A 27,626-nucleotide genomic window follows, 5' to 3' on the forward strand; every position below is an offset into this window, starting at 1 on the left:
TACATGGTTTTAGTAGGTACTTGTTCTTTGAACACAAAAAAGATTGTGCCATTATCTTTATATTCTAAAGTTTATTCCATTTTAAGAAATAGTCATAATTAGCTCCATCTTAACATCAAATCTTGAATAAATAAGAATCTAAACTTCATACAGGAGAGTTTAGTTTTGACAAAAAGTTCTCTGAAATCGTTACTTCTAAGACAGCATGATAATGCTCTACTATTTTTAAGTTCCATCTTCAGTCTCCAAATGGCAATCCTATTTTCATGAATTTTGAATATTTTTCTTATTAATGCATTCATTAAGCTGATTTCTGTGCATTTGTTTATAACTGTTGACACTAGAAAGATATTTAATTACTGATTCTAAGTCAAATCTTGTTCTTGTACCTTTTTTTAACAAATAGGTTAGTCTATAAGGAAAAGTAAGCAGTTCTTTGATAGAGCTTTCTACTTTATAAAGACATAGACAAGAAGAAGTAAAAAAAAAAGGGGGGGTAGATTTAAAGTATTATTAGGCTCCTTATTAGGTCTTTACCCTAATTCATTGAGAGGAGTATAATTTTTTAATTAAGTCATTAAAGGCTTGTATCACTTGCTTGTTCCTCAGAGTATAAATAAATGGGTTCAACATGGGGGAGATGGAAGTATTTAATAGTGTAATCCCTTTATTCATAGCCGTGTCATCTTTTGCTGAAGGTTTGATGTAGACAAAGATACAGCTGCCGTAGGATATGGAAAGCACAATCATGTGGGAAGAACAGGTGGAAAATGCCTTCTTTCTTTGCTGGGCTGATGGGAACCTTAGAATCGTTCTCACAATATAAATGTAGGATAAAACCACACACACGAGAGTCATAATGAAGATCAACACAGAACAGACAACAAGAATCTGTTCTACAAGCCAAGTATCTGAGCATGAGATCTTCATGAGAGGATTAGCATCACAGAGAAAGTGGTCGATGGCATTAGAGTCGCAGAATTCCAGGCCCAATAACAAAATAAATAGTGGCAACATCAGCAGCAAAGTCATTATCCAACAGCAGAAGACAAGTGTTTGGCAGACCCTGCGGTTCATGATGGTCACATAGTGCAGGGGTTTGCAGATGGCCACGTACCGATCATAGGACATGATGGTCAGGAGGAAAAATTCTGTTACTGCTAACACATATTCAAAATATATTTGACTTAAACAAGCACTATAGGTAATGGTCCTGTCACCAGTTGACAGACTGTACAAGAATCTGGGAATACAAGCAGAAGTGAATGAAATTTCTAGGAAGGAAAAATTTTGGAGAAAAAAGTACATTGCAGTTTTAAGGTGGGAATCCACTAAAATGAGGAGGATGATGGTCAGGTTTCCAGTTACGCTCAACATGTAGGCAATTAATAGAAATATGAAGCTTATAATCTGCAGCTGTGGGTCATCTGATAATCCCAGTAGGATGAAGGTGGTTATTGCTGTGTGGTTTCTCATTCCTGGCTCCTGACTTCCTTACAATCTGTGTCTAAATCTGAAATATAGAAGACACAGAAGGAGGAAGAAAGATTCATTTATAAGGAGTAAGCAATATATATTTTTTATAATGACTTTTAAAGCTATTTATGTCTTTTGCTCTTCTAACGTGACATTAAATTGCTATGAAACTTTGCTTTTCAAACATTGAAAGCATAACATCTAATGATAAATATATTTTTCATTTCATTCAAGCAAATATGTATATCACATATATGTATATTGTTGCATATCTGTAAAAAAGTTTTCAGGTAATGACTAGCCTTCAACCATACTATTCCTATAAATCTCTTTTAATTTCCCTATATCAACAAAATTAAATATTAAATTGCCTAATTTTATAATTATTAATTGAACATGACTTGTAGATTGAAGAAAATAATTATAAAAATTATTTTTAATTTAAAAATATTTCCTATTGATGAATGTTTAGTAAAAAATAAACCGAAATATAAGAATAGATCATTCCAGTATGCTAAAAATTATATAGTTATGTACAATGTTGTGACACAATTTATGTCAATAAAATAATTGATGAAAAGATATCAATATTTTGTCCATAAATTATCTTGGGAAGAAACACAAGAATACATTCTACTCTGGCTATTCGGGGATGAAAGGATAATGGGTGGGTTTAATTTCTTTGTATATACTTGCATACATTTTCCAAATTATCTTCCATAAATAAGTGTTTCTTTTGGAATCTGAAAAATATAAAATGGTTTTCTGTTTTGTCTTGTTTTGTTTTATTTTTAAAGAGACAGTGAGGCCCTTAGATAAAACAATTTGGGGAGATGGATTAAAAAATAAAAATTTACACCAATGTGTAAATTTTTATACTTAAGCAATTCATACTCAATTCTACGTGTTCTCTTCTTTTTTCCTCAGGATGAACCATTTTGAATAATGAAACTTTAAATAAGTATTGTAACATTTCATTGAAGAGAGTACACTTTATGTTAACACAGCAAACTGGACTGTGGAATACTAGACCATGTTTTAAAAGGATGTTTCTATTTAAAAGAGAAAGGGGTCCTCCCTGGTAGCCCAGGGGTTAAGTCTCAGTGCTATCGTCTAGACAGTCTGAATTCAATCCCCAGCCAGGGAGCACAGCAGACCTCCTGTCGCGCCCACTGCTCCCCTCTGCAGTGTATTTCAGTCAGTCTGCCTGTTCTGCTCCTCGCTCTGTCTCTGGTGAATCCTCTCACCCCCTATACTCCAGTCTTCTAATCAAAAATATTTTTTTTAATTTTTTAATAAAAAGAAAAGAGAGAGTTCCAGTACCCTTTTAAAACTTTCCAACTTGGTGATTGTTTTTCTTCACTGTCAACTAGAAAATATTGGAAAAGAACACTTTTTATCTATCATTATCAATAAACAGCCACATTCAGCACCTCAACTTTACTAAAATAACTTGCCTAAACAGCACATTTATGTGGCAAGCGTAGCTGAAATAAAGCACTAAACTTGCTCCTCATCTGTGATGAACATTTCTTTTTGACTTACTTTGTTTAATTGAGGTAACTTGGTTTACAATACTGTGCATGATTTAGGGGGACAGGGTTACACATTTTCAAATGTCAGTTACCACCCTGTACCCACTCCAAAAACACCCACAGTCCTTACCATAGACTCCTGGGCTCCCTGCACCCTTTTTCCCCATCATTACCCTCCTCTTTGGTATCTTCAATTCTGCAATCATATTTCAAGGGGTTTTTTTGGTTAGTTCTGTGTCCCTTTGTTTTGTTCATATTCTGCACGTGAGTGAAATCACCCTGTGTTTATCTTTCTCCATCTGAGTTATTTCACGTAGCTTAATCCCCTCCCATTTCATCCATGTTATTACAAATGGCAACATTTCATTTCTTTTTACAACAGAGTAGTATTCCATATCTTTATCCACTCACCTGTTGTTGGGAATTCAGTTCGTTTCAATAACTTGGCTATTGTGAACAGTACTACATATAACACAGGAGTGCACAGATCTCTTCGAATTAGAGATTTAGCATGCTTTGGATAATTCCAAAGAATGGAATTTCTGCAGCACTTGGTAAATCTATTTTAATATTTTGAACAGCTTCCATATTGTTTTCCACAGGAGCTGGACTAGTCCACATTCCCACAACAGAGTAAAGAGTTCCGTTTTCTCTACACCCTCACGAACATTTATCATTTCTGGGGTTTTGTTACTTGTTTTACTATGGGTCATTTTCACAGGAATAAGGTGGTAGGCATTTCATCACTGATTTTGACGAGTGAGCAGATAAAAATTTCTTCAAACAAGATTTTCATCTCATTTATTATAACAAACCTATAACTCCTTAATTAGAGACAAAGAAATAATTCTGATGACTATATTCCCTCAGATCATAGGAGATGGCATTCTTCCTTAAATACAAGTGATATGGCTCCTTTCATTGGCATATCCCGAGTCTAATTAAGGAACATTTCTCCCTTCTTAATTTAGTGACTGGCTCTATTCACACCTTAGCCTGTCTGCCCACTCAGCATGTCCATGATCACTGCATCAAGGCAAAGAAGTTAACAAACATCCCACTGAATGGCACAGAGAACTCATAGCTTTTATGGCTGTGATTCATGCCTCCTCAGTACACCTGTCAGAAACATAAACACCTGGGAACAAGAACTCTTACATTTGGGTTAGTGCCAACAGCGGTCCCTTGTCCCTCAGCCACTTCCATCAACTACAATAACGTTCACTTTCCGCTGCTTCTTCAAGACAAAGAGCTCTTCCTCATCAACAATTTAAAGAAAACATTTCACATAGATATCAGAAGTATATTTATTGTGATACAAAGAGTCTTATTTGGTAGCTCTGACATATGCCCTCCTTCAGATGAGAGGACACATCTATCCCCTGCAGGCCCGCTGCCACAGTCAGTCTCCCAGGCTACCCACAGGCAGGGCTGACTGATTCATGCATCAGGGAAGATCTGCTGTTTTAATAGGACCCTCAATCGTGAGGCTTTATCTTTCTCTTAATCATTTTGAAAAATAAGTGGACTGTATTGTGTAACCAACTTTACATATCTTTTAGAAAGCTGAGCATTTTATGCCCAAAAATAGATGACTGGATCAAGAAGATGTGGTCCATATACACCATGGAATATTACTCAGCATTCAAAAAAGATAAACACATGCAATTTGCAGCAACATGGATGGCGCTGGAAGGGATCATGCTCAGCGAAATAAGCCAGAAAGAAAAAGAAAAATACCAGATGGTCTCACTCATAGCAGGAATCTAGAAAACTTAAATAAGGGACCAGGAAAATGAATAACTATAAGAAAGTGAAAATCAAAATCAACAAAAAACTATGAACCAGAGACACTCTGTGGGGGGTGGGGGGTGGGGAGGGGAGGGATTGGGGTCAAAATAAGGGGATTGCAATTGTATGGGGAATATAAAAATAAAATTTATTTTTTAAAAAATTTAAAAAAATAAATAAAAGTGATTGAAATGTTAAAAAAAATATCCTGGAGAGTCTGCTAAAAATGAAAAATTGTTTAATCCATAATGACTAGAATATGTCATTTGAGAGTTAGATTATAGCTTCAAAATCATGTTGACTCCAAGCTAGTCAGCTGTGTTAAAAATCTGGAATAGGAGTTCAGTGAGAAGTTCTTAAGAACATATAACACTGATGTTTTAAGATCCAATGACACCGTATATCTGAAACTTTATTACCAATCAAAGGAGATGTTAATTTACTCGTGTGGTCTAGCATTGTCACAGTTATCACCTTGAAAGCCACTACATAGTGGTGGACTGATAAAAATAGAATTACATTCATTGCAAGAAAAGCAAAGTTTTGTTTGTTTGTTTTGGCAATAGCACATTCCAAAAAAAAAAAAAAAAAGATAGCTGAGCATTTTAAAGAGTCCAGGGATCTATTTACATCGCTATTTAATAGTGTCTTAGATCCTTCATTTAAACTGCAATTGATATTTATTCATTTATTTACTTATTATTATAGAACTAACATTGGCTGACATCATTCTGTTTAAAAATATCGGATCTCCCCCTTCTGGTGGAGTTACCACACCATCCCCACCACCAAAACACCTACATCCTCACCACAGGCCACTGTGCCCCTCCCCATGCTGCTCTCACCTTTCCCCACCCACTCTGGTAACCTCAGTTTAATATCAGATTTCTAGGGCTAGTTCTTAATTTGGCTTAACCTGACCCTCCTTCGGCTGATCTGTATGCCACAAATAGTCTCAGCCACCCCCTTTCCAGTTCTAGTTTAGGTATCAACTGGAGGAGCTTGTCCACTTACTATTCCAGCTGTAGCCAATGATTACATCTCTGCAGCTCTGATTAGATGTCCAAGTGGTGCCGGTAAATTTTTTTTTTTTTAACCTTGTTTCCCCAGCACCACACTTACCTCTGAGGGCACATGGGCTTCCATAAATGTTGGTGGATATAAAGAAAAGGTGAATTTAACATTTGCATATAAGAGAAGAATAAGCAACCTTGGAAAAACTACTTTAAATGATATTTTGAATGTTTTTTCTATTTGAAAATGATATAAAGGGATGCTGCATTTTTTGAGACTATGTCTAATGTTATCTAGATGTTACCCCAAATCTCTGTATTGTTTTGCCATGGTCTGATGACTAAGGAGAAGTATAATTCCAGTGCATCTTATAGTTTCTGGAATCAGACTTTAGGGTTCATTTTACTAAGTTTTGTCAATAAAGTCTCATTCATGAACATTTTCAGTCATTAAAAAACACACAGACAGATCCTTGACACATTCTCAGTTAACATCTCTACCCCTAATATATTGTCTCCTTATTACGTATTTTCATCTTGGTTCTCAACTCTTTATATATGGCCATAAATTACTATAACACTTACTTACTATAAAACCCTAGTATATGTGGCCACTAAGCAATAGCCAGTGTGATGCATTGGGTTTTCTTTCCTACATTCTCTATGAAGCAGGTGAATCTTGACAACTGTGAATGTTCTCTGTTCTATTAGAGTATTGAGTTCAGAGTTCCAGGTCCCTATAATTTTGGATGTTAGACCATAGTTCTCCACTTTTCCTTCTGAGCCTTTATTATGTAATTTGTGTCGTGGAAGACATTTCTGTTTGTAAATAAAAAATCCAAGTCTTAATGACTTTCAACCATATTGAGGTTGAAGAAGTACTTTCAGGGCCTCCCTAGGGGCACAAGGGGTTAAGACACAACCTATGAAACTATCCACAGCCACTGCAGCATAAGTTCGATCCCCGGCCAGAGAACAACCCACATGGCACAACAGACCTCTCCTGACTTGCCCGCTGCATCCTCAGCAGTGTATTTTGGTCAGTCTGCCTATTCTGCTCCCCACTCTGTCTCTGGTAAATCCTCTCACCACCCACTCCTCTGGCCTGTGCCCCGGTTCTTGTATGCATAAATAAATAAATCTTTTTAAAAAAAGAAAAGAAAAGAAAAGAAAAAGCACTTTCACTGAGACTATTATTAGCTGTAACTATACATAAATGTTTTTTACCTCTATGATGTATTTTGTAATCACAAAAACTGTGTGTTTTTTTTCCAGTGTTTGCTTAATTTAAGTACATTTTTTGTCCAACAAAACAGTCTCCACTGATAGCATCAGCTTCTACATTAGAAAATATCTACAATTACCAGGCCTGAGAGGAGACCTAACCCAAGCTCAGGAGGAGAAATTATTACACAATAATCACTGCTCTTTAAATATAATTCCATAGGAATTGACCTGCCTGGAACAAATTGAGAAAACCCTTAGTCCCTCAGGACTTGCTCTGTCAACCTGACTCTGAGCAGTGTTTCAGATTCTGCATCATTTCTCTCCTTCAAATAGTCAGACCCTCCTTCCCATGATATCCGGGTTTTCATGAATGTTTAACAATAAATGCATCGGGTGTGTTCTCTAGCTACTGTCTTCCTTGGAATATTTGCACTTAATTGGAACAGAAATGCCTAATGGATCACATTGCAGTTAATTTGACATTCTAATAAAGGACAATCTAATTATAACTTGGATAAATAGACTGTAATCGAAGGCCTGGTGGTACAGGCAGTTGAGCTCCCTACTGTGAAGCTGTCTACAGCCTCTGCAGCACCGGTTCGATCCCGGCTGGCCAGCAAGAATCCCACATGGTGCAGCAGACCTCTCCTATCGTGCCCGCTGCTCCCCTCAGCAGTGTATTTCATCAGTCTGCCTGTTCTATTCCTTGCTCTGGCTCTGGTGAATCCTCTCACCCTCCCATGCATCTGGCCTGTATTTATTTATAAAAATAAATAAATCTTTAAAAAAATAAATTGTGATTGATAGAATTACAGTGTGGGTAAATCACTTCCGATGTCCTTCACAGCATTCTGTTCCAACCAGTACTGATGAATCCATTGACAACATACATCTTCATAATCTATAGGTGATTGGTACTCATCTTGCTGATCACTTTCCATCTCAATTTTCTAGAACCAAATAGTGTCTGAAATAATTATTTGCTTTGCCTGAAATATCCAAATTAATTCACACCATCTTAGTTTTAAACATAGAAGTCTAACACTTTTCTCAAATCAGTGAGAGGGAAAATGAATGAAGAAAGAAATTGAAATTACCAAGCAAAAATATACTTACTCATATGGAAGACAACTTGGCTTGAGCTGAATATGCAATCTAATGTGTCCAGGATGGATGTGCAGTCAGTACGTTCATAAAGGCCCCTTCATAAAGGCTTACATATTCCTGCATTTTTTGGAACAGATGTGCTGTCATCATTTTTAGTAGCTCCTCCCACACAGAGATGCCCTGTGGAGAGTCTATTCCATGTTAAGTCTAAGAAACACTTTTATTGCACCTCAGAACTGAAATAAAAAACACATTATTTTAAATCCCTGACAAATGTAAGGTATTAGTAAAAAATTCAGAAACCTGATTGTGGATATCTCAAAGCAGAAGGAGACTTGTAACCAATGACATGAGAGAAATGTTTTATTATCTCAGTCTCTTATGGATATGCAGGGCCCTCTGTGTGAATAAAGGCCCTTTGTGACCAAAGTTCACACATGACTTAATGAATCTAGAATAACATGAACTGAGGTTGGCAAAGCCCAACAGAGTGTCAGGAAGACCATGTCTTCAAAGACAATAGGTTATAATAACGTTAATAGACACGTTCAAACTGCCCTATAAAAAAAACAAAATTCTGGCAGTTCTCCAAATCAGTGTGAGCAATGTGTGAGCAAAAGTTAAAGAAGATTTCATAATTGTGTTTTCAGTTGAAAATATATAAGTACACATTAAAATGGCACAGTCATACCCATTATTTTTGCTTTCTAATATAATTTTAATGAAACTACTGTTTGCCTTTAAAAAAATAGTGTAATATAGTCAAAACACTTACTTTTCCTTGTCAATAAATACAAATTTGCATCATAATTTTTCTACATTCTGTAGTCTAAACTATAAGGGAAAATGAAGGAGTAGAGGTTAAAAGGATTGTACAAGTGAACTATTGAAAAAGACTTTCAAATCTTAGAAATAAATCAAGAGAATGATCCCCTATTCATATGTGTGTATGTGTGTTGTATATGTATATATTTTATATCATTCTTCCTTTTTGTGCAGTGTATGCTTTCTCCTCTCAGGTGTAGTTCCCATAAAATTCCCGCCATCAATTCACCCCTGTATCATCACCATAGTCCCTTGTGCTCTTCCCACCCAAGGAAGATCCCTGTTTTGATCCCTCTCCCTTCCCCTCCTCTGCAGAATGACTCTGATTTATATATTGCCTGTTAAATTTGGTTTTTGTTTTTTAATTTATTATAATATTTTTTCCTGATACCTTATTTGGTTCCCCTACATTCCTCCTAAAAGTGAAATCACCTGATATTTTTCTTTTTCTTTCTGGCTTATTTCACTGAGCATATTCCCTTCCGCTTCCATCCATGTTGCTGCTAATTGCATGAGTTTGTCTTTTTTGATTGCTGAGTAATATTCCATTGTGTATATATACCACATCTTCTTGATTCAGTCATCTATTTTGGGGCATTTGTGTTGTTTCCATATCATGCCTATTGTGAATAGTGCTGCAATAAAAATAGGGATGCAGGTGTCCTTTTTTTGAATTCATGTTTTTGTGTCTTTTGGGTAGATTCCTGCCTCTTCTGCTGCTCAGTAGATCCTCCTGTTCTGTTCCCCAATCTGTCTCTGGTGAATCCCCTCACCCCTCTTACCTCTGGCCTCTATCACAGTTCTTTTATGCATAAATAAATAAATCTTTTAAAATAAATAAAGAAAGAATGAGGAGGTGGAAAAATTACAGAAGCACAGAAAATAAACTCCACCTTTTTACATTTGACTCACATGTTAAGTGTTTTTTTCAATTTATCACTAAAAATTTTCCAAGATGTGAGAGCATTCATAACTGATTACACTACCACTGATTGTGTTTTTCTGCAGTCTGAAATGAAATACAGGAACCTCAGTATGTGCATATGAAGATACTTTAGCATTTGAGAGTTTTTCAAAATATAAACTAAGGCAATTCTTGTAGGAAATCAAAGGTAGATTTACCAGTGATTTGTAGAAGCTGGTATACTTTTTCCTTTTTTGATTAAACATTTTAAATAACTTTATAGCATATAAAGAGTTTATTGATATAACAACATCTGCACCTCACTATTTTCTTATTAATTAAATGAATTTGGTAATCAGTGACTTAGAGAAAAATGTCTGACTGCTGGTTACTAGGAGACATACACCTTTCCTCTATAACAATTATTATTTTTAGGGCTTAGTTTTTCTTTGCTAGATTTATTGACCTAGAAACATATCTTTCCATTCAAAATAAGAAAAATCTAGAATCCATGTAGAGACTGACATATGAGAGTAGATAAAAGAAATATATATTATGGTCATTTTTTAGTCAATAAATGACAAAGATATTTAGATGCAAGGAATGTGAGAGTTACGAAAAATTGAGAGTTATAAATTACTATAAATTACTCTCTCAATTCTGGAAATCACTGTAAAATTCAGACAATGTCTAGATGCTTTGTTCAAGCTAAGAAGTATTTATATAAAGAAGAGATAAATTGTTTTGCCAGACATAACTTTTTAATGATAGAAGCAGGAAAAACTAAGATTAGACATAAAAGATTAAAAATATTGGTATAGAGTAGATTTTCTTAAATAGTTGACAAAGGGAGCATATTGAGAGACATCTTTAAAAAAGAAAAAGTTTTGGATTTTGTTTATCTTGGAGTCCATGGTCATGAAAAACTACTTAAGGAAATAATACAGCCAGTATGTGCTCCTGGTAATGGAAAAAAACCTCTGCCATCATTCATAAAAACAAAGTAGTTTGATAAGAGAAAGTTTTTCTTTTACATATGGGACTGGGTGGAAAGACCTGCGAATAGCCAAAGGCCAGCGGTAAGCTTGCCCATGCTCAAAAAGGATACACAGAATTGCAGCTTCCCAGGTTTCCATGCACACAACCTATGATTGTGGGGAGACACGCGGGAGCCATTACTGAGGTGAATGACCCTCACTGGGTAATCAAAATCAGGCACCCGGGCACAGGATCAGGGTGTAAAAGACACCAGATCTGCAGGCATTGAACTGGGCTACCACCCACATTCTGGATCTGAGGGCTTTGGAACTGAGAACCGGAGCATGAAATTCGGGGTGTGGGATCCCCACAATGGCAGGGCACAGGGCAGGCACAGCACCCCACGGCCATCGAGGCGCTCCACTCCACCCGCTCTCTGTTCCCCAGAGACATATGGGGGAAAAGCAGCTCTGGAAGGATACTAGGAAAGGTCTCCGGTGCCACCTAGTGATCAAAACAAAATTGCCAAATACCTGATAGTTGGAAGCCAGGGATTCCAAAACCACCCTCTAGCTCTGAGAGGGGGTGGGCCACGCAAACAGGGGTGAGAAGGGAAATGAGGCAAGGAGCAAGACTACTAAAGCTCCAATGTGACAGCTTGCATTCTGGAACCGAGAGCCAGGTATGGGATCCAGGGCATGGAGCAGGCCATAGCAGTGGGCACCACACAGGGTGACAGCCTGCGTTTGGGATCTGAGAGCCCTGGAACTGAGACCTATGGTGCAGAATTCAGGGCGTGGGAGCTGTACAGCTGCGGGCACAGTACCGGGTGAACCCAGTGCAGACTCAGCACCCAGCATGAGTAATAGCCCCTGTGTTGAGGTGCTCCCTTCCGTCACCCCTGTTTCCCAGAGATCTACTGGGGAAAAGCACAGGTCGGAAAGTACAGGTCTCCGGCGCCACCTAGTAACCAGAACAAAATCGCCAACTAGCTGATAGTTGGAGGGAAGGGACTTCCTTCTGGAACTGAGGGACAGAACCATAGGGACAGTGCCCAGCAACACAACCACAGCATCAATACCCCAGAGGCGTTTTGGGCTAACAGTACTGGTCTCAGTCTGGTAAACAGTTTCCAACACCCCTGATGGAGCACCCCAAAGAGATGCTTTCCAACACCAGTGGCACAATGTCCCAATGCATAGAACTAATTAGAACGCAAACAGCAGGGAGAAGGAAAAATATGAATAACCAAGCAAGCCCGCAGGGAAGGACTAACCACAAAAAGAAAATCAGTCACCAGAACTCAACAACAATGACATGGAAGAACTTCTCTGCCTGTCAGAGAATTCAGAATCATCATGATTAAAAAGCATAGAGAAAACGAACAGGAAAAAAATATGAGACAAATAATCAATGAACTGAAGAATGAAAATGAGACCTTAAAAGAAACACAGGAGATTAAAAGATTACTAGAAGAGATAAAGAACACTGGGAAAAGCAATGAAAACAGAATTGATAAAATGGAAGAACATATCAGTACTCTGGAAGATGCAGAAATAAAAGAGAGAGAAATACAAAGAAAAAGAATAAGGAAACTTTTTGACAATTATCAGACTCCATGAAGGAAAGGAAATATAAGAGTTATAGGGATTCCAGAAGGTGAGGAGAGAGACAAAGGAACCGAGAAATTATTCAAGGAGATAATTGAAGAGAATGTCCCAAGCATGAAAAATGAGATCAATATAAACTGTTGAATAAATAAGCATGTGAATTCCTTAAAGGAGATTTTTTAACCTATTTAAAGTATTGACAAAATGGTGTTTGAAAGTATAAGATAGCACAACATAGCATGATAATGATACCTATAAGATAGCATGATAATGTTCTGCTATTTTTAAGTTCCATGCTCAGTTTCCAAATGGGAAATCCTGATTCCATAAATTCTGAATATTGTTCTTATCAGTGCCTTCATTCAGCAGATATCTACACATTTATTCATATATTTTGATAGAGATATAAAAGAATATCACTGTGTCTAAGTCATTTTTTGTTCTTGTACCTTTTTTGACAAATAGGATACTCGATAAGGAAAAGTAAGCTGTTCTTTGATAGAGATTTCTACTTTATAGAAAGAAAGATAAGAAGAAGCAAAAAAAAAAAAAGTGGTGGAAATGGAAAGATTTTATGAACTATTAGTTCAATATTCCCCGAATTCCCAGAGAGGAGTACAATTTTGTGACTAAGTTATTAAAGGCTTGTATCACTTGTTTGTTCCTCAAAGAGTAAACAAATGGGTTCAACATGGGGGAGATGGAAGTAGGTAATCCTGCCTGCCTTCCAGCCAGTCTGTACCTAAACCTGAGAGACGAGACTCAGGAAACAGGAAAAAAAGATTTTCAAATGAATTTTTGGTTAGATAAGGTAAGCAATACATTTTATTTGACTAGATGACTTTTTAAAGCTATTTATGCTTTCCTCTCTCCTAAATGTCATTTTATTGTTTGAAATCTTGTTTTTTCAAACATCTGAGTACAATATATAGGAGAAACACATTTTGTATTGCAATCCAGTCAATGTGTATGCATAAATACTCACATATTATTGCTTATTTTTAACAAAATTTTCATAAGTCACTCTTTTTTTTTTACTAACTTAATTGTACTGATTTCATGGTTCCTTTTTTACCTCATTAAAAATAAAGTAAATATTGGGCCTCCCCGGTGGCGCAGCGGTTGAGCGCTGGGTTGCGAAGCTGTGCGCGGCCTCTGCAGCGCCGGTTCGATCCTCGGCTGCTCCCCGGCCACCGGAGGAGGGTCCCACATGGCGCGCAGACCTCTCCTGCCGCCCGCTGCTCCCCTCAGCAGTGTCCTTCGGTCCTTCTGCCTGCTCTGCTCCCCGCTCTGGCTCTGGTGAATTCTCTCACCCTCCTGCGCTTCTGACTGTACCCAGTGCATGTATAAACAAAACAAACAAACAAACCAGCAAACAAATAAATAAAGCATGCCTCTATTAAAAAATAAAAATAAAAATAAAAATAAATAAAAATAAAGTAAATATTAAAATAATAAATATAAATATAAATGAAACACCTAGGAGTAACAAAGGAGGTAAAGGACTTATGTAATGAAAACTGAGACATTGTTAAAAGAATAGAAAGAAGTTCTCTGCTCATGGATTGGAGGAATTAATATTGCTATATGACCATCTTCACCAAAAACAACGTACAGATTTAATGCAATCTCTGTCAAGATTTCAATGAGTATTCTTCAATGAGATAGAATAAACATTACTTACATTCTTTTTTTTTTTCACTTGTTCGCATTTTTATTCACCCATCCTTACATCCGTTGGTTCAAAAACCATTTACAGTCTGTTTATACCAGGGACTGTATGGAGCCCAGAGGATGCCTGGTGAATTGTGCAGTTCCATTTACAAGCAGATGTCTATTGCTGTGTGCTCCGCATTGCTGAGACGGGGAAAATGGCCCACATCACCCACGACTGCTCTCCATGTACCCAGGACGAGAGAGAGACCAAGTGTAGGACTTATAAGTGACCAGAATCACTCCTAGCCCTCAGATTCAGTCCTTTACCTCCTTCTTTAATATATTTTTGAAGAATAAATTCTCATGACTTTGCATTTAAAATTTCTATTGGGATATTAGTGACATAATATAAACCTCACATAAAGCTGTCCTGATTACATGAACATTTTAATAAGTTTTGAGGTCAAAAAGCAATGTCCTCTAAATTTATTTCTTTACAATTGTCATGACTGCTTTCATTCTTTGGCATACCTATATAATTTTTATAGAACTTTTTTTTTAATAAATTTTATTGTTATATTCCCCATACAATTGCAGCCCCCCCATTCTGATCCCAATCCCTCCCCTCCTGCCCCCGCCCCCCTAAAAGTGTCTCTGGTTCATAGTTTTTTGTTGATTTTGATTTTCACTTTCTTATAGTTATTCATTTTCCTGGTCCCTTATTTAAGTTTTCTAGATTCCTGCTATGAGTGAGACCATCCGGTATTTTTCTTTTTCTTTCTGGCTTATTTCGCTGAGCATGATCCCTTCCAGCGCCATCCATGTTGCTGCAAATTGCATGTGTTTATCTTTTTTGAATGCTGAGTAATATTCCATGGTGTATATGGACCACATATTGTTGATCCAGTCATCTATTTTTGGGCATTTGGGTTGTTTCCAAAGCTTAGCTATTGTAAACAGTGCTGCTATAAACATAGGGGTGCAGGTGCTCTTTGGAATTGATGTTTCTGTGTTCTTTGGGTAAATACCTAGGAGTGGAATTGCTGGATCCTATGGAAGCTCTATGTTTAGTAGGTCCAGAAATCTCCACACAGCTTTCCACAGTGGTTGGACCAGTTTGACTCCCACCAACAGTGCAGAAGAGTTCCTTTTTCTCCACACCGTGGCCAACATTTGTTGTTGCTAGTTTTTTTAATATGTGCCATTCTCACTGGTATAAGATGGTATCTCATGGTAGTTTTGATTTGCATTTCCCTGATTACAAGTGATGTTGAACATTTTTTCATATGCCTGTTGGCCATTTGCATTTCCTCTTCAGAGAAGTTTCTTTTTAGCCCTTCTGCCCATTTTTTGACTGGATTATTTTCTTTGTTGTTGTTGAGTCTCATCAGCTCTTTGCAGAATTTTGTGATCAGTCCTTTATCATTAGTGTTGGGTGCAAAAATGTTCTCCCAGTTGGTGGGGTTTCTCTTTATTTTTGTTATTGTCTCTGTTGCTGTGCAAAAGCTCTTTAATTTGATGTAGTCCCAGCTGTTTATCTTTGCCTTCACTATCACTGCTTTGGGTGATGTGTCTGTAAAGATGTCTTTGATGTGCAGATCACGTAGTGTTTCGCCTATATTTCCTTCTATATATTTTATGGTTTCAGGTCTTATGTCTAGTTCTTTAATCCATTTTGAGTTGATTTTTGTGTATGGTGTGAGGTAGTGGTCAAGCTTCATTCTTTTGCATGTAGCCACCCAGTTTTCCCAGCACCATTTATTGAACAAACTTTCTTTGCTCCAATGCATAGTCTTTGCTCCTTTGTCAAAGATTAGTTGACCATAAATCTGTGGGTTTATTTCTGGATTTTCTATTCGATTCCATTGGTCTGTATGTCTGTTCTTGTTCCAATACCATGCAGTTTTGATGATTATGGCTTTGTAGTAGAGTTTGAAGTCTGGGAGTGTGATGCCTCCATTCCCTTTTTTTTTTCAGGAGAGCTTTGGCTATTCGGGGTTTTTTGTGATTCCATATGAATTTCATCAATAATTGTTCTATTTCTTTGAAGAATGACATTGAAATTTTGATTGGAATAGCATTGAATCTGTATATTGCTTTTGGAAGGATAGCCATTTTAATAATGTTTATTCTTCCAATCCATGAGCAGGGGATGTCTCTCCATTTCTTTGTGTCTTCTTCTATTTCTTTTAACAGTGTTTTATAGTTTTCTTTGTATAGGTCCTTTACCTCTTTTGTTAGATTTATTCCCAAATATTTGATTTTTTTTGTTTCAATAACAAAAGGGATGGTTTTTTTTATTTCTTCTTCAGATTTATTGTTTATGTATAGGAAGGCTACTGACTTTTGCGTGTTGATTTTGTATCCTGCCACTTTACTGAACTGATTGATGAGTTGAATTAGCTTTTCTGTGGAGTTTTTGGGGTTCTCTATGTATAATATCATATCGTCTGCAAATAGTGATAGTTTGACTTCTTCTTTTCCTATTTGGATTCCTTGGATGTCTTTCTCTTGTCTTATTGCCCTGGCTAGGACTTCCAGTATTATATTGAAAAGCAGTGGTGAGAGTGGACATCCTTGTCTTGTTCCAGATCTTAATGGAATTGCTTTCAGCTTTTCACCATTGAGAATGATACTGGCTGTTGGCTTGTCATAGATGGCCTTTATGATGTTGAGGTATGTTCCTTGTATCCCAAGAATTTCAAGGGCTTTTATCATGAATGGGTGTTGCACTTTGTCGAAAGCTTTCTCAGCATCTATTGATATTATCATATGGTTTTTATATTTCTTTTTGTTGATGTGTTGGATAACGTTGATTGATTTTCGGATGTTAAACCATCCTTGTGCCCCTGGAATGAATCCAACTTGGTCGTGGTGAATTATCTTATGGATACATTGTTGGATTCTGATAGCTAAAATTTTATTGAGGATTTTTGCATCAGTGTTCATTAGGGAGATTGGCCTGTAGTTTTCCTTTTTTGTGTTGTCCTTGTTCGGTTTTGGTATTAGTGTAATGTTGGCTTCATAGAACGTGTTTGGTATTGTCCCTTCCTTCTCAATTTTTTGGAAGAGTTTGTGAAGGATAGGCACTAATTCGTCTCTGAATGTTTGGTAGAATTCATTTGTAAATCCATCAGGTCCTGGGCTTTTGTTTTTGGGGAGGTTTTTTATTACCATTTCAATTTCGCTAATTGTAATTGGTCTGTTTAGGTGTTCTAGTTCTTCTTTATCTAGCTTTGGGTGATTGTAGAGTTGTAGGAATTTGTCCATCTCCTCTAGATTGTTGAACTTGTTTCCATATAACTGTTCATAGTAGTTACTGATTATTCTTTTGATTTCTGCTGTGTCCGTTGTGATTTCTCCTCTTTCATTGATGATCCTGTTTATTTGTGCTTTCTCCCTTTTTTCCTTTGTGAGCCTGGCTAGGGGTTTGTCTATTTTATTGATTTTTTCAAAGAACCAGCTCTTGGTTTCATTGATCTTTTGGATTGTTTTTTTAGTTTCAATTTCATTTATTTCTGCTTTGGTTTTTATTATTTCTTTTCTTCTACTGGTTTTGGGGTTTTTTTGTTGTTCTTTTTCTAGATCTTTGAGCTTCGAGATTAGGTTGTTTCTTTGCGTTCTTTCTTGTTTCTTGATGTGAGCTTCTATTGCTATATATTTTCCTCTTATTACTGCTTTTGCTGCATCCCATACATTTAGGATATTGGTGTCCTCCTTGTCGTTCAATTCAAAAATTTTTTTAATTTCTTCTTTGATCTCCTCATTAGTCCAGTGGTCTTCCAGTAGTGTGGTTTTTAATCTCCATGAGGTAGGAAAGTTCCTTGCCTTCTTTTTATGGTTTATTTCTAGTTTGATGCCTTCATGGTCAGAAAAGATGGTTGATATGATTTCAATCTTGGTGTATCTGTTGATGTTTGTCTTGTGCCCCAGTATGTGATCGATCCTGGAGAATGATCCGTGTGCGCTTGAGAAAAATGTGTACTCCGTTTTTTTGGGGTGTAGTGTTCTATAGATGTCTGTTAAGCCCAATTGCTCTAGGTCCTTATTTAGAGCTTTGGTTTCTTTACTTATTTTTTGTCTTGTTGATCTATCCATTGTTGATAGTGGTGTGTTGAAGTCTCCCACTACGTATGTGTTTTCTCTGATGTCTGTTTTCAGAGAGGACAACAGTTGTCTGATATATTTTGGTGCTCCTTTGTTTGGTGAGTATATGTTAATGAGTGTTATTTCTTCTTGAAGTATTGTCCCCTTGATCATAATGTAGTGACCCTTGGGGTCTCTTTTTATCTTTTTGAGTTTGAAGTCTGTTTTATCTGATATAAGTATAGCTGTTCCTGCTTTCTTTTTTGGTCCATTTGCTTGTAGGATTGTTTTCCATCCTTTAACTTTGAGCCTATTTTTATCTTTTGTAGCTAAATGTGTTTCCTGGAGACAGCAAAAGGTTGGGTTTTGTTTCTTAATCCAGGCTGCAACTCTGTGTCTTTTTATTGAAGAGTTTAGTCCATTTACATTTAGAGTTAATATTGATATGTTAACATCTGTATTTGCCATTGTGTTTGTCTTTCCTTTGATTTTATTTATTTATTCTTTTAATAACTTTTTTTTTTTTTGGCCTTCTTTCATTGTTATTCGTCCCTCTGAGGTTCTGGCTTTAGGACTCCTTGTAGTATTTTTTGGAGTGGGGGTTTAGTTGCAATGAAATTCTGGAGTTTCTGTTTGTCTGGGAAGGTCCATATTCTTTCTTCAAAGAGGAAGGAGAGCTTTGCGGGATAGAGTATTCTTGGTTGGCATCTGTTTTCTTGGAGTCTGTTGACTATGTCCCTCCACTCTCTCCTTGCCCGTAGTGTTTCTTCGGAGAAGTCTGATGTCAGCCTGATTGGCTTTCCTTTGAATGTTATCTGTTTCTTCCCTCTTGCCAGCTTCATTATTTTTTCCTTCTCCTGGATTCTTGGGAGCTTTACTATTATGTGTCTTGCTGTATTTTTCCTTTCGTCGTGGAAGTTTGGTGTTCTTCTTGCTTCTTGTATATCAATTTTCAGCTCCTTCTTCACATTTGGGAAGTTCTCTTCAATTATCTCTTTGAATATTTTCTCTGTTCCTACATCTCTCTCCTCTCCTTCTGGTATTCCTATAACTCTTATATTTCCTTTCCTCATGGAGTCAGATAGTTCCCGAAGTCTTTCTTCATTCTTTTTCCTTCGTACTTCTCTTTCCTTTTCTGTTTTGGTTCTTTTTATTTCTGTGTCTTCAAGATTACTTATTCGTTCTTCCAATTTCATCTATTCTGCTTTCATTGCTTTTCCCAGAATTCTTTAGTTCTTCCATTAATTCTTTGATCTCCTGCATTTCTTTTACTTCCCTCTTTAGGGACTCAATTTCTTTCTTCTGACCATTGTTTTCCCTCTCTAGGGACTCAATTGCATTCTTCTGATCGTTGATTATTTTTCCCTTATCATTGTTTTCCTTTATGACTTCTGTCAGTTTTTTAATCACGGCAATTTTAAATTCTCTTTCTGGAAGGCTCAGAAATTCTTCCAAGTTATTGTCGTTGCAATCTGGGGGCTGGTTTTCTTTTTGTGGTGTGCTTTTTCTCTGGAGAGTTGCTAGGTTGCGTGTGGTTCTTCTCCTCCCTACTGTCTGTTTTCTAATTTGCCGTATGCGTTGGGACACTGTGTTGTTGGGACTGGCCGGCATCTTGGGTGGGCTTCTCTGTTCCCCTCTGGTTCTTCCAGGAGTCATCTGTCAGTTTCAAGCAGCCTTTACTGGAGGTAAAGGTCCCTGTTCTAAAATGCCGATGTGGGGACACACTCCCCTGTGCGCCTGGTCTGCCCCGGCGGTGGGTTCCTGCTCCCCCTCTGGGCTTGGACTGCAGGCCAGAGGGGGTCTGGCGTGGGCGAACTTCCCCCGCTCACCTCTGGCTCCTGAGGAAGCCTTCTGCAGGTAGTCTTTACTGAAGAAATGTCCCTGTTCTAAAATGGTGATGTGGGACACACTCCCTGCGCGTCTGGTCTGCCCCGGCTGTGGGTGCTCGCTCTCCCTGTGGGCTCAGACTACTTGTTCGGAAGGGGCCCGGTGTGGGCTAACTCCCCAGCTGGCCACTAGCTCCTTCAGTAGCCTGTGCTGGGGTCAAGTCGCTAGGTGGCGCCAGAGATCTCTCCTAGAGCCCTTGGGGAGCTGATTTTCCACCCCGTGGGACAGGGAGCAGAGCGGGGATGGTAGGGTACACCTCAACGGATTTGGGGTGCTGTGTCTGCCTTGTGCCCCACCGTCGTGGGGAACCCACGCCCCTAATTTCGTGCCCCGGGTCTCAGTTCCAAAGCCCTCAGTTCCAGGACGCGGGCTGTAGCCCAGATCAGTGGCGCGGGAATGGCGCCTTTTGAATCCCGCTCCCCTGCCTGGGCGCCTTGTTCCTGCTCACTCAGGGAGGGCCTCCGCCGTCTCCCCGCAAGCCTAGGTCGCAGGCGCGGGGACCTGGGCAGCTGCGATCCGATCCGGATCCGCGTCTGCTTTTCCAGTGCGCCTCTTTCCGCGCAAGCTTACCGGGCGGCCGGGGCTGTGTGCTGGTGCTGGTCTCCTCCTGGGGGGCGGGGCTCTCTTTAATGGCGCCTGGAGCTCACCTCCGCGGCGGATCCTGCAGGGTTCTCCCCAGCTCCCGTTCACGGGGTGTGGTGGCTGAAATAGTTCCTTTCCACTCACAGTCCCGCTTGCTGCGTCGTTTGTTCTTGTTGGCCGTTTTGGTTTGTTGTTTCCCTCCTCTCTGCCGGTCGGAGAGTGCCGCCTCTGTGGGCGGGGGAGGGGAGCAGGGTTCTGCGCTTCCCTCCCTTATGGTCCTCTTTTATGGCAACTTTCTTCTTTGGGCAGTTTGCTGGAGTCGTCCGTTTATCTTCCGTGTCCCAGTTCTCACTGGGACCTGCCGCTTTTCCTCCCTATTAACTATTTTTAATGGGAGATCTTACTCGCAGCGTCTCCTCGCCGCCATGTTGCTCCGCCCCCTCAACATTACTTACATTCTTATGGAACCACAAAGGGTTCTAAATAGCCAAACAATTCAGCCCAAAAAAAAAAAATAAGAAAAAGAACGGGAGTATCACTTTTCCAGGCTTCAAAGTGCACTAAAAAAAACTATAGCAATTAAAACAGTATGGTTCCAAAACTAAAAAAAAAAAAAAAAAAAATAGAAAAAGCCTAAGCAAAGCCCACAAATCTATCAATAGTTAATCCATGAATATACATTAAATATACAAAGAATATACATCGGTGAAAGAACAGTCTCTTCAACAAATGGTGTTGGGAAAACTGGACAGTCACATGAAAAAGAATGAAACTGGAATGAAAAAGAATCTACAATTTAAACAAAAATAACTCAAAGTGGATTAAATGCACAAATGTAAGACCTGAAACAAATAACAAATTGCCTGACAAAATGACATGGTTCTGGAAACAACTCTTAGATAACAAATTACTAGCAAAAAATATATAAAATTTTTTCATGTTTCCATTTTCGGTGGGAAAAATATATAAATATACATGAAAATAACATACATAGGTACCAGTGGAAAAGTTGTCATTTGCCATGCTAATAAATACAGATTTGTTTTATTGAGTTCCTCTTTGCCTTTTTTTAATATATAGTTTTTCTCTTTGACATACTTCACCTCGAATAATACTAAATCCATCTATGTTGTGGCAAAAGGCATAATTCCATCTTATTTTTAAAACTGAATAATAGTCCATTGTGATTATATGCCACACCTTCTTTATCCAATCATCTGTCTTTGGGTACTTAGGTTGCTTCCAGCTCATGGTTATTGTAAAAAATTTAATCTGCCAGGCACTAAAAACGAGTTTGGTGTTATTTTGTTTCTTATAAACACTCATGTTTTACAGACTATGAATGCATCTAATGTAGCAACGCATCTAATGTAGCAACGCATCCCACATGTTCCTTATAGGAGATTTAACATGTCCATGTCCATGGGTATATTTTAGACCAGAGAAGTCCTAAATAAAATGCTTGTTTTCGCTTGAGGAAAAAAAAATTTATTGATATTAGCATTCCTATTATATTAAGTTTCTTCTTTCTCTTTTCCTGGTATCTTTGGCTTGCTGGTTATCACTCTTCTCGTCCTATTAGTTTCTTGGACTCACTGCCATCTATTTAATTACTTTAACTAATTTACATCCAACATTTAACACTTGAATTCATACATCATTATCAATCTATTTTATGTAATTTCAGTGAAGACTTTAATTCCTTAACAGGAATTATCAGTGCTTTCTCTCTCCATTTTAATGTAATTCAAGTCCCTTTTGGCAAGTATGAGTAACTTTTACATAGGAGGGTTCCATTCAATAAAATATGAGAACCTTAATATTTTAATGCTTCTTCATTTAAGTGACTTTTGAAATCCTATACTTTATACTTAATCCTTGTTTCAAAATATACTTTGGAATTTTGATATTTCTTTCCTTGTTACATTTAGCGAAAGTATTGGTTCCTTTTGTTTCTCTCTAAGTTTTCTTTGGAGAAATAATGTACACTATTACATCAATAGCTATGACAAATCTCCCAATCCTTTCACCATTGGAAAAGAAAGGTTGAGAATAAAGTCGTGTTTCTATTTTCAGGGCTATCAAAACCATTCTCATTTTTTCTGAGTAAAGTTTATCATTTCTCAAAAATGAAGATGTGGTCCATATACACCATGGAATATTACTCAGCATTCAAAAAAGATAAACACATGCAATTTGCAGCAACATGGATGGCGCTGGAAGGGATCATACTCAGTGAAATAAGCCAGAAAGAAAAAGAAAAATACCAGATGGTCTCACTCATAGCAGGAATCTAGAAAACTTAAATAAGGGACCAGGAAAAAGAATAACTATAAGAAAGAAAATATCAAAATCAACAAACAACTATGAACCAGAGACTCTCTGGGGGGTGGGGAGGCAGGGAGAGGAGGGATTGGGGTCAAAATAAGAGGGTTGTAATTATATGGGGAATATAAAAATAAAATTTAAATTAAAAAAATTTAAAAATAATTTTAAAAAATGTTGATGTATAGGGAAGAGTCAGGGGTGACTTTGTCAGTGTCAGCACTAAATAAAAGCCAAGTTTAGGTCAGGATGAGACATATGGGATAGAAACTGAAGAAAATTGGCCTAGGGATCTCACCCTCAACATTTTCCTAGTTCTTTGAGAGCATCATGATTCTTTTGACTAAGTCATTAAAAGCTTGTTTCACTTGTTTATTCCTCAGAGTATAAATAAATGGGTTTAACATGGGGGAGATGGAAGTAGTAAGGACTGACACTCCCTTGTTAATGGTCATCTCATCTTTTGCTGAAGGTTTGACATAGATAAAAATACAACTGCCATATGTGATAGAAATCACAATAATATGGGAAGAACAGGTGGAAAAGGCTTTTGTTCTTTGCTGAACAGAGGGGAATCTTAGAATTGTTCTGATGATATACATGTAGGATAAAACCACACACAAGAGAGTCATGATGAAGATCAACACAGAGCAGACAATAAGCAGCTGCTCTAGGAACCTTGTATCTGAGCATGAGATGTTCAGGATAGCATTAGCATCACAGACAAAGTGGTCCAGGGCATTAGAGTCACAGAATTCTAAGTCCAGGACCAATGAAAATGGTGGGAATAGGGTCAATAAAGTCATCATCCAACAGGAGAAGACAAGCCTTTTGCAGACCTTGTCGTTCATGATGGTCACATAGTGCAGGGGTTTGCAGATGGCCACGTACCGATCATAGGACATGATGGTCAGGAGGAAAAATTCTGTTATTCCAAAAAGAGCTATAAAAAATACTTGGGATGCACAAGCATTATAGGTAATGGTCCTGTCGCCTGTTGATAGACTGTACAAGAAGCTAGGAATGCAGGCAGAAGTAAATGAGATTTCTAAGAAGGAAAAGTTTTGGAGAAAAAAGTACATGGCAGTTTTGAGGTGAGAATCCACTAATGTGAGGAGGATGATGGTCAGGTTTCCAGTTATACTCAACATGTAGGTGATAAGTAGAAATATGAAAATCAGAATCTGCAGTTGAGGGTCATCTGTCAATCCCAGGAGGATGAAGGTGGTTAGTGTTGTATGGTTTCTCATTCCTGGCTCCTGACTTAGTCCCAGTTTGCCTATGAAATTGAGAGAGATAAAACTTGAGAAGATGATGGGCAAAATAGTTTACATGGATTTTGTATAGAAAAATCAAGCATTGGATCTCACATGTATTTTATGTTGCTTGATAATGAATATTTTTAAATAATTCATGCTCAGCTCTGTGACATGTCATTTGATAGGCTTGAAATCCACCTTTCAAACATTTTTGACCACAATAATGGTAAGATACACATTTTGTAATATTGTGTTCCCGGGCACACACTCATACACACATAAATACACATTCATTATATCAAGGAAAATTTTCAATAAAATACTGACTCTTAGATGCCCTGCTCCATTATCTTCTAATTTAGCTCATTTAAAATGAATATATTGGCCTCCCTGGTGGTGCATGGGTTAAAGTCTCCACACTATCAAGCTATCACCAGCCCTAGCCAGGGAGCTGACCCACATGGCACAGCAGACCTCCCCTATCTCGCCAGCTGCTCCCCTCAACAGTGTGTTTCAGTAGATCCGTCTGTTTTGCTCCTATTCTGTTGCTGGTGAATCCTCTCACCACCCCCACCTCTGGCTTTCACCCCAATTCTTGAATGCATAAAGAAATAAAAATAAATATTTTTTAAAGAATGAATAGATCAACAAAGTTGATTTTATAATGTACTAAATAACAACAATAGTTTTTAAAAGATCAATTTTTAAGTATTCTTTAAATAATAAAGTTCAAATATAACATATTTTTCCATGCTATTAATTAAATATATTGGATCCTTTTAATTTAGACTTTGGAGTACATTGGTCCATGTCTCATTTGTTCCCAAGGGAAGAATGAGATCATGAATTTTAGCATGTCTTTTTTCTAAGAAAGATTCCCTTCTCAATAACTGCAATTTTACTCAATTTCATAACCTCCTTGAAGCATTTTTATTCCTAGAGAAACTGAAAACACATGAGGGGTGATTATGACACAAGATGTTTCCTTATCTGTCAGACAAAGCAGAACTGTTCAAGAACTCTTTTGCAGAGCCATGACCAAGCCCACAAAATTTATAAAGGACACTTTAATAATGTAGTGTATATACACAGGTATTGATTTATATGATTATGCACTTAAAATTTATATCATATTATCAATCTGCACTATTTGAATAAAAAGTTTTTTCTTGCCTGGTGCAGAGTTGTTTTTAGAATTTTTCCCCCATTGGGGCTCTCTGGTGGCACAAAGGGTTAAGTACCGCACTATGAAGCAATCCGCAGCCTCTGCAGCATGAGTTCGATCCCTGGCTGGCCAGGGAGCAACCCACATGGCGCAGCAGACCTCTCCTGACTCACCCGCTGCTACCCTCAGCAGTGTGTTTCAGTAGATCTGCCTGTTCTGTTCCCCACTCTGTCTCTGATGAATCCTCTCACCCCCTGCATCTCTGGCCTGTACCCCAGCTCTTATATGCATAAATAAATAAATCTTTAAAAAAAATTTCCCCCTGCAGTAACTGCAACTAAGGGGGAAAAAATCCTATATTGTAAAAAAATAAACAAGGATGTTTAAGGGTTTTTTTTTTTTTTAAAGATATTTCCAATGACTTTCTGAAATTGTACCTTTACCTTATCTTCACTGATTCTTTGCTTTGGTGCAGAACACAGAGAGCAATTTGATACAAACCAAATTCACTTATAAGTAAGAAAATGTTCTGTATATAGCTGAAGAACATTATTCTTTTTCATGCTGTCTGGCCGAAAACCTTAGACTCCTTGTTATCAAGTCACTGAAGTTATAATCAGCTCGACAAACATTAAATATATTCACCAAATGACGTCTATCCTTAGCTTCTACAATAATTGTCATTAATCCCTGACGTCCAACCTACTCTTCAAATGCTTATAAGGCTTCTAAACACACCTCTCCACTGAACCTGTTCTTGGCCAGATTACCTCTGGCTTCTTTAGGTTTAAACAAGGTGTAGCCATTTTTATTTGCACATTTCATTGCATTTAGCACCTTCAATTACTTCTTATTTCTTATGACATTCTAGACACCAGGTCTATACTCTATCCAGACTCTCGGATACAGCACAAGAGTACAAGTCTCTTCCTCTGGTCATCTTTATTGCATTATATTTCTCAGATTTCATCCATAAGTCCACTTCTCTGCTTCCTCTCAGTTGCATTAAGTCCTAATACTTCAATTTAGCTTTTAATATTTGATAGTTTCAAAATGTGCACTTTTGCTATGATCTCTTTGAATGTTGGGCACCTCCATTCGGCAATTTCGTGCTTCCTCTAAGTGAGCATGTTCAAAATGGTATGTCTCATCTTTATACCTTTTACTCTTTGCCTTACTAAAACCAAAATCCAGCTACTAAAGCCAAAAACCAGCATTTAATGACCTACATTAGCAGTTGAGATTCAGGTATTTTTTTTCTTAGTTTAGCGCTATGTTGAAGCTCTAATGACATTACAGTTACTTTCACTTGACTTTGTTGTCTCCCTGACTTTAACAGGGAAAGATTTGTCGAGTGCGTGGGTCTGTGGGTGGTCTGATGATGATGGAGTTGTGGAGGAAGGGGCGCTCTAAAATCACATCACAGTGTTTTTGTGAAACTCCTTTATTTGGACTGTCCAGAAAACATTTTCATCTGATCATTTATGTCACCCCCGCCCCCTTCCGTTTCTCATTTCTAACAAAAACCTGACTCTTAGTGATTCCTTCTTTTTTTTCTGTTTATACCCTTTGGAGGAGTCTTTCAGAATCTCCCAAAGCACATTAAGACCTTTGTATGGGTTTTGTCACATTAAATGTTTTATAGAATATTAAAAGATAGTTGGAAACAAAAAAAAATTCTTGGTTAACATAACTACCACGGAGCTAAAGGGGTCTCAAATTACATCATTTTTCAGATAAACACATGCAATTTGCAGCAACATGGATGGCGCTGGAAGGGATCATGCTCAGCCAAATAAGCCAGAAAGAAAAAGAAAAATGCCGGATGGTCTCACTCATAGCAGGAATCTAGAAAACTTAAATAAGGGACCAGGAAAAAGAATAACTATAAGAAAGTGAAAATCAAAATCAACAAAAAACTATGAACCAGAGACAGTTTATGGGGGTTAGGGGGAGGGAGGGGAGGGATTAGGGTCAAAATAAGGGGGTTGCAATTGTATGGGGAATATAAAAATAAAATTAAAAAAAAAATGTGACAGGGGTAGTGGCCAAGCTGAGCAGGCTGGAAAGCATCTAACTGTATCTTAAATATAATTTCAATAAATTCAGTTGAAAGTTAAAAAAAAAAAAACAAATTACATCATTTTTCATGTGAACTCAAGTTTAAAAATACTCTGACACCTCTTAATTTTTCCATCTC

At 37.7% G+C, this 27,626-nt stretch overlaps 2 protein-coding genes across 2 annotated transcripts; both read right to left on the bottom strand.

Annotated features, from left to right (window-relative positions):
• Positions 1-543: 543 nt before the first annotated feature.
• Positions 544-1,476, bottom strand: LOC311184981 (olfactory receptor 6C2-like; the record flags this gene model as incomplete). The annotated part of the gene is made up of 1 exon (XM_084255316.1): positions 544-1,476. One exon carries the CDS (start codon positions 1,474-1,476, stop codon positions 544-546), a length of 933 nt encoding a protein of 310 aa, XP_084111442.1.
• A 21,837-nt stretch (positions 1,477-23,313) lies between these two features.
• Positions 23,314-24,252, bottom strand: LOC311184972 (olfactory receptor 6C2-like; the record flags this gene model as incomplete). Its single annotated transcript, XM_084255307.1, has 1 exon — positions 23,314-24,252. One exon carries the CDS (start codon positions 24,250-24,252, stop codon positions 23,314-23,316), a length of 939 nt encoding a protein of 312 aa, XP_084111433.1.
• Between the last annotated feature and the right edge of the window lie 3,374 nt (positions 24,253-27,626).

Source organism: Talpa europaea (genome assembly GCF_964194135.1).
Source record: "Talpa europaea genome assembly, chromosome: 15".
NCBI classification, from domain to species: Eukaryota; Metazoa; Chordata; class Mammalia; order Eulipotyphla; family Talpidae; genus Talpa; species Talpa europaea.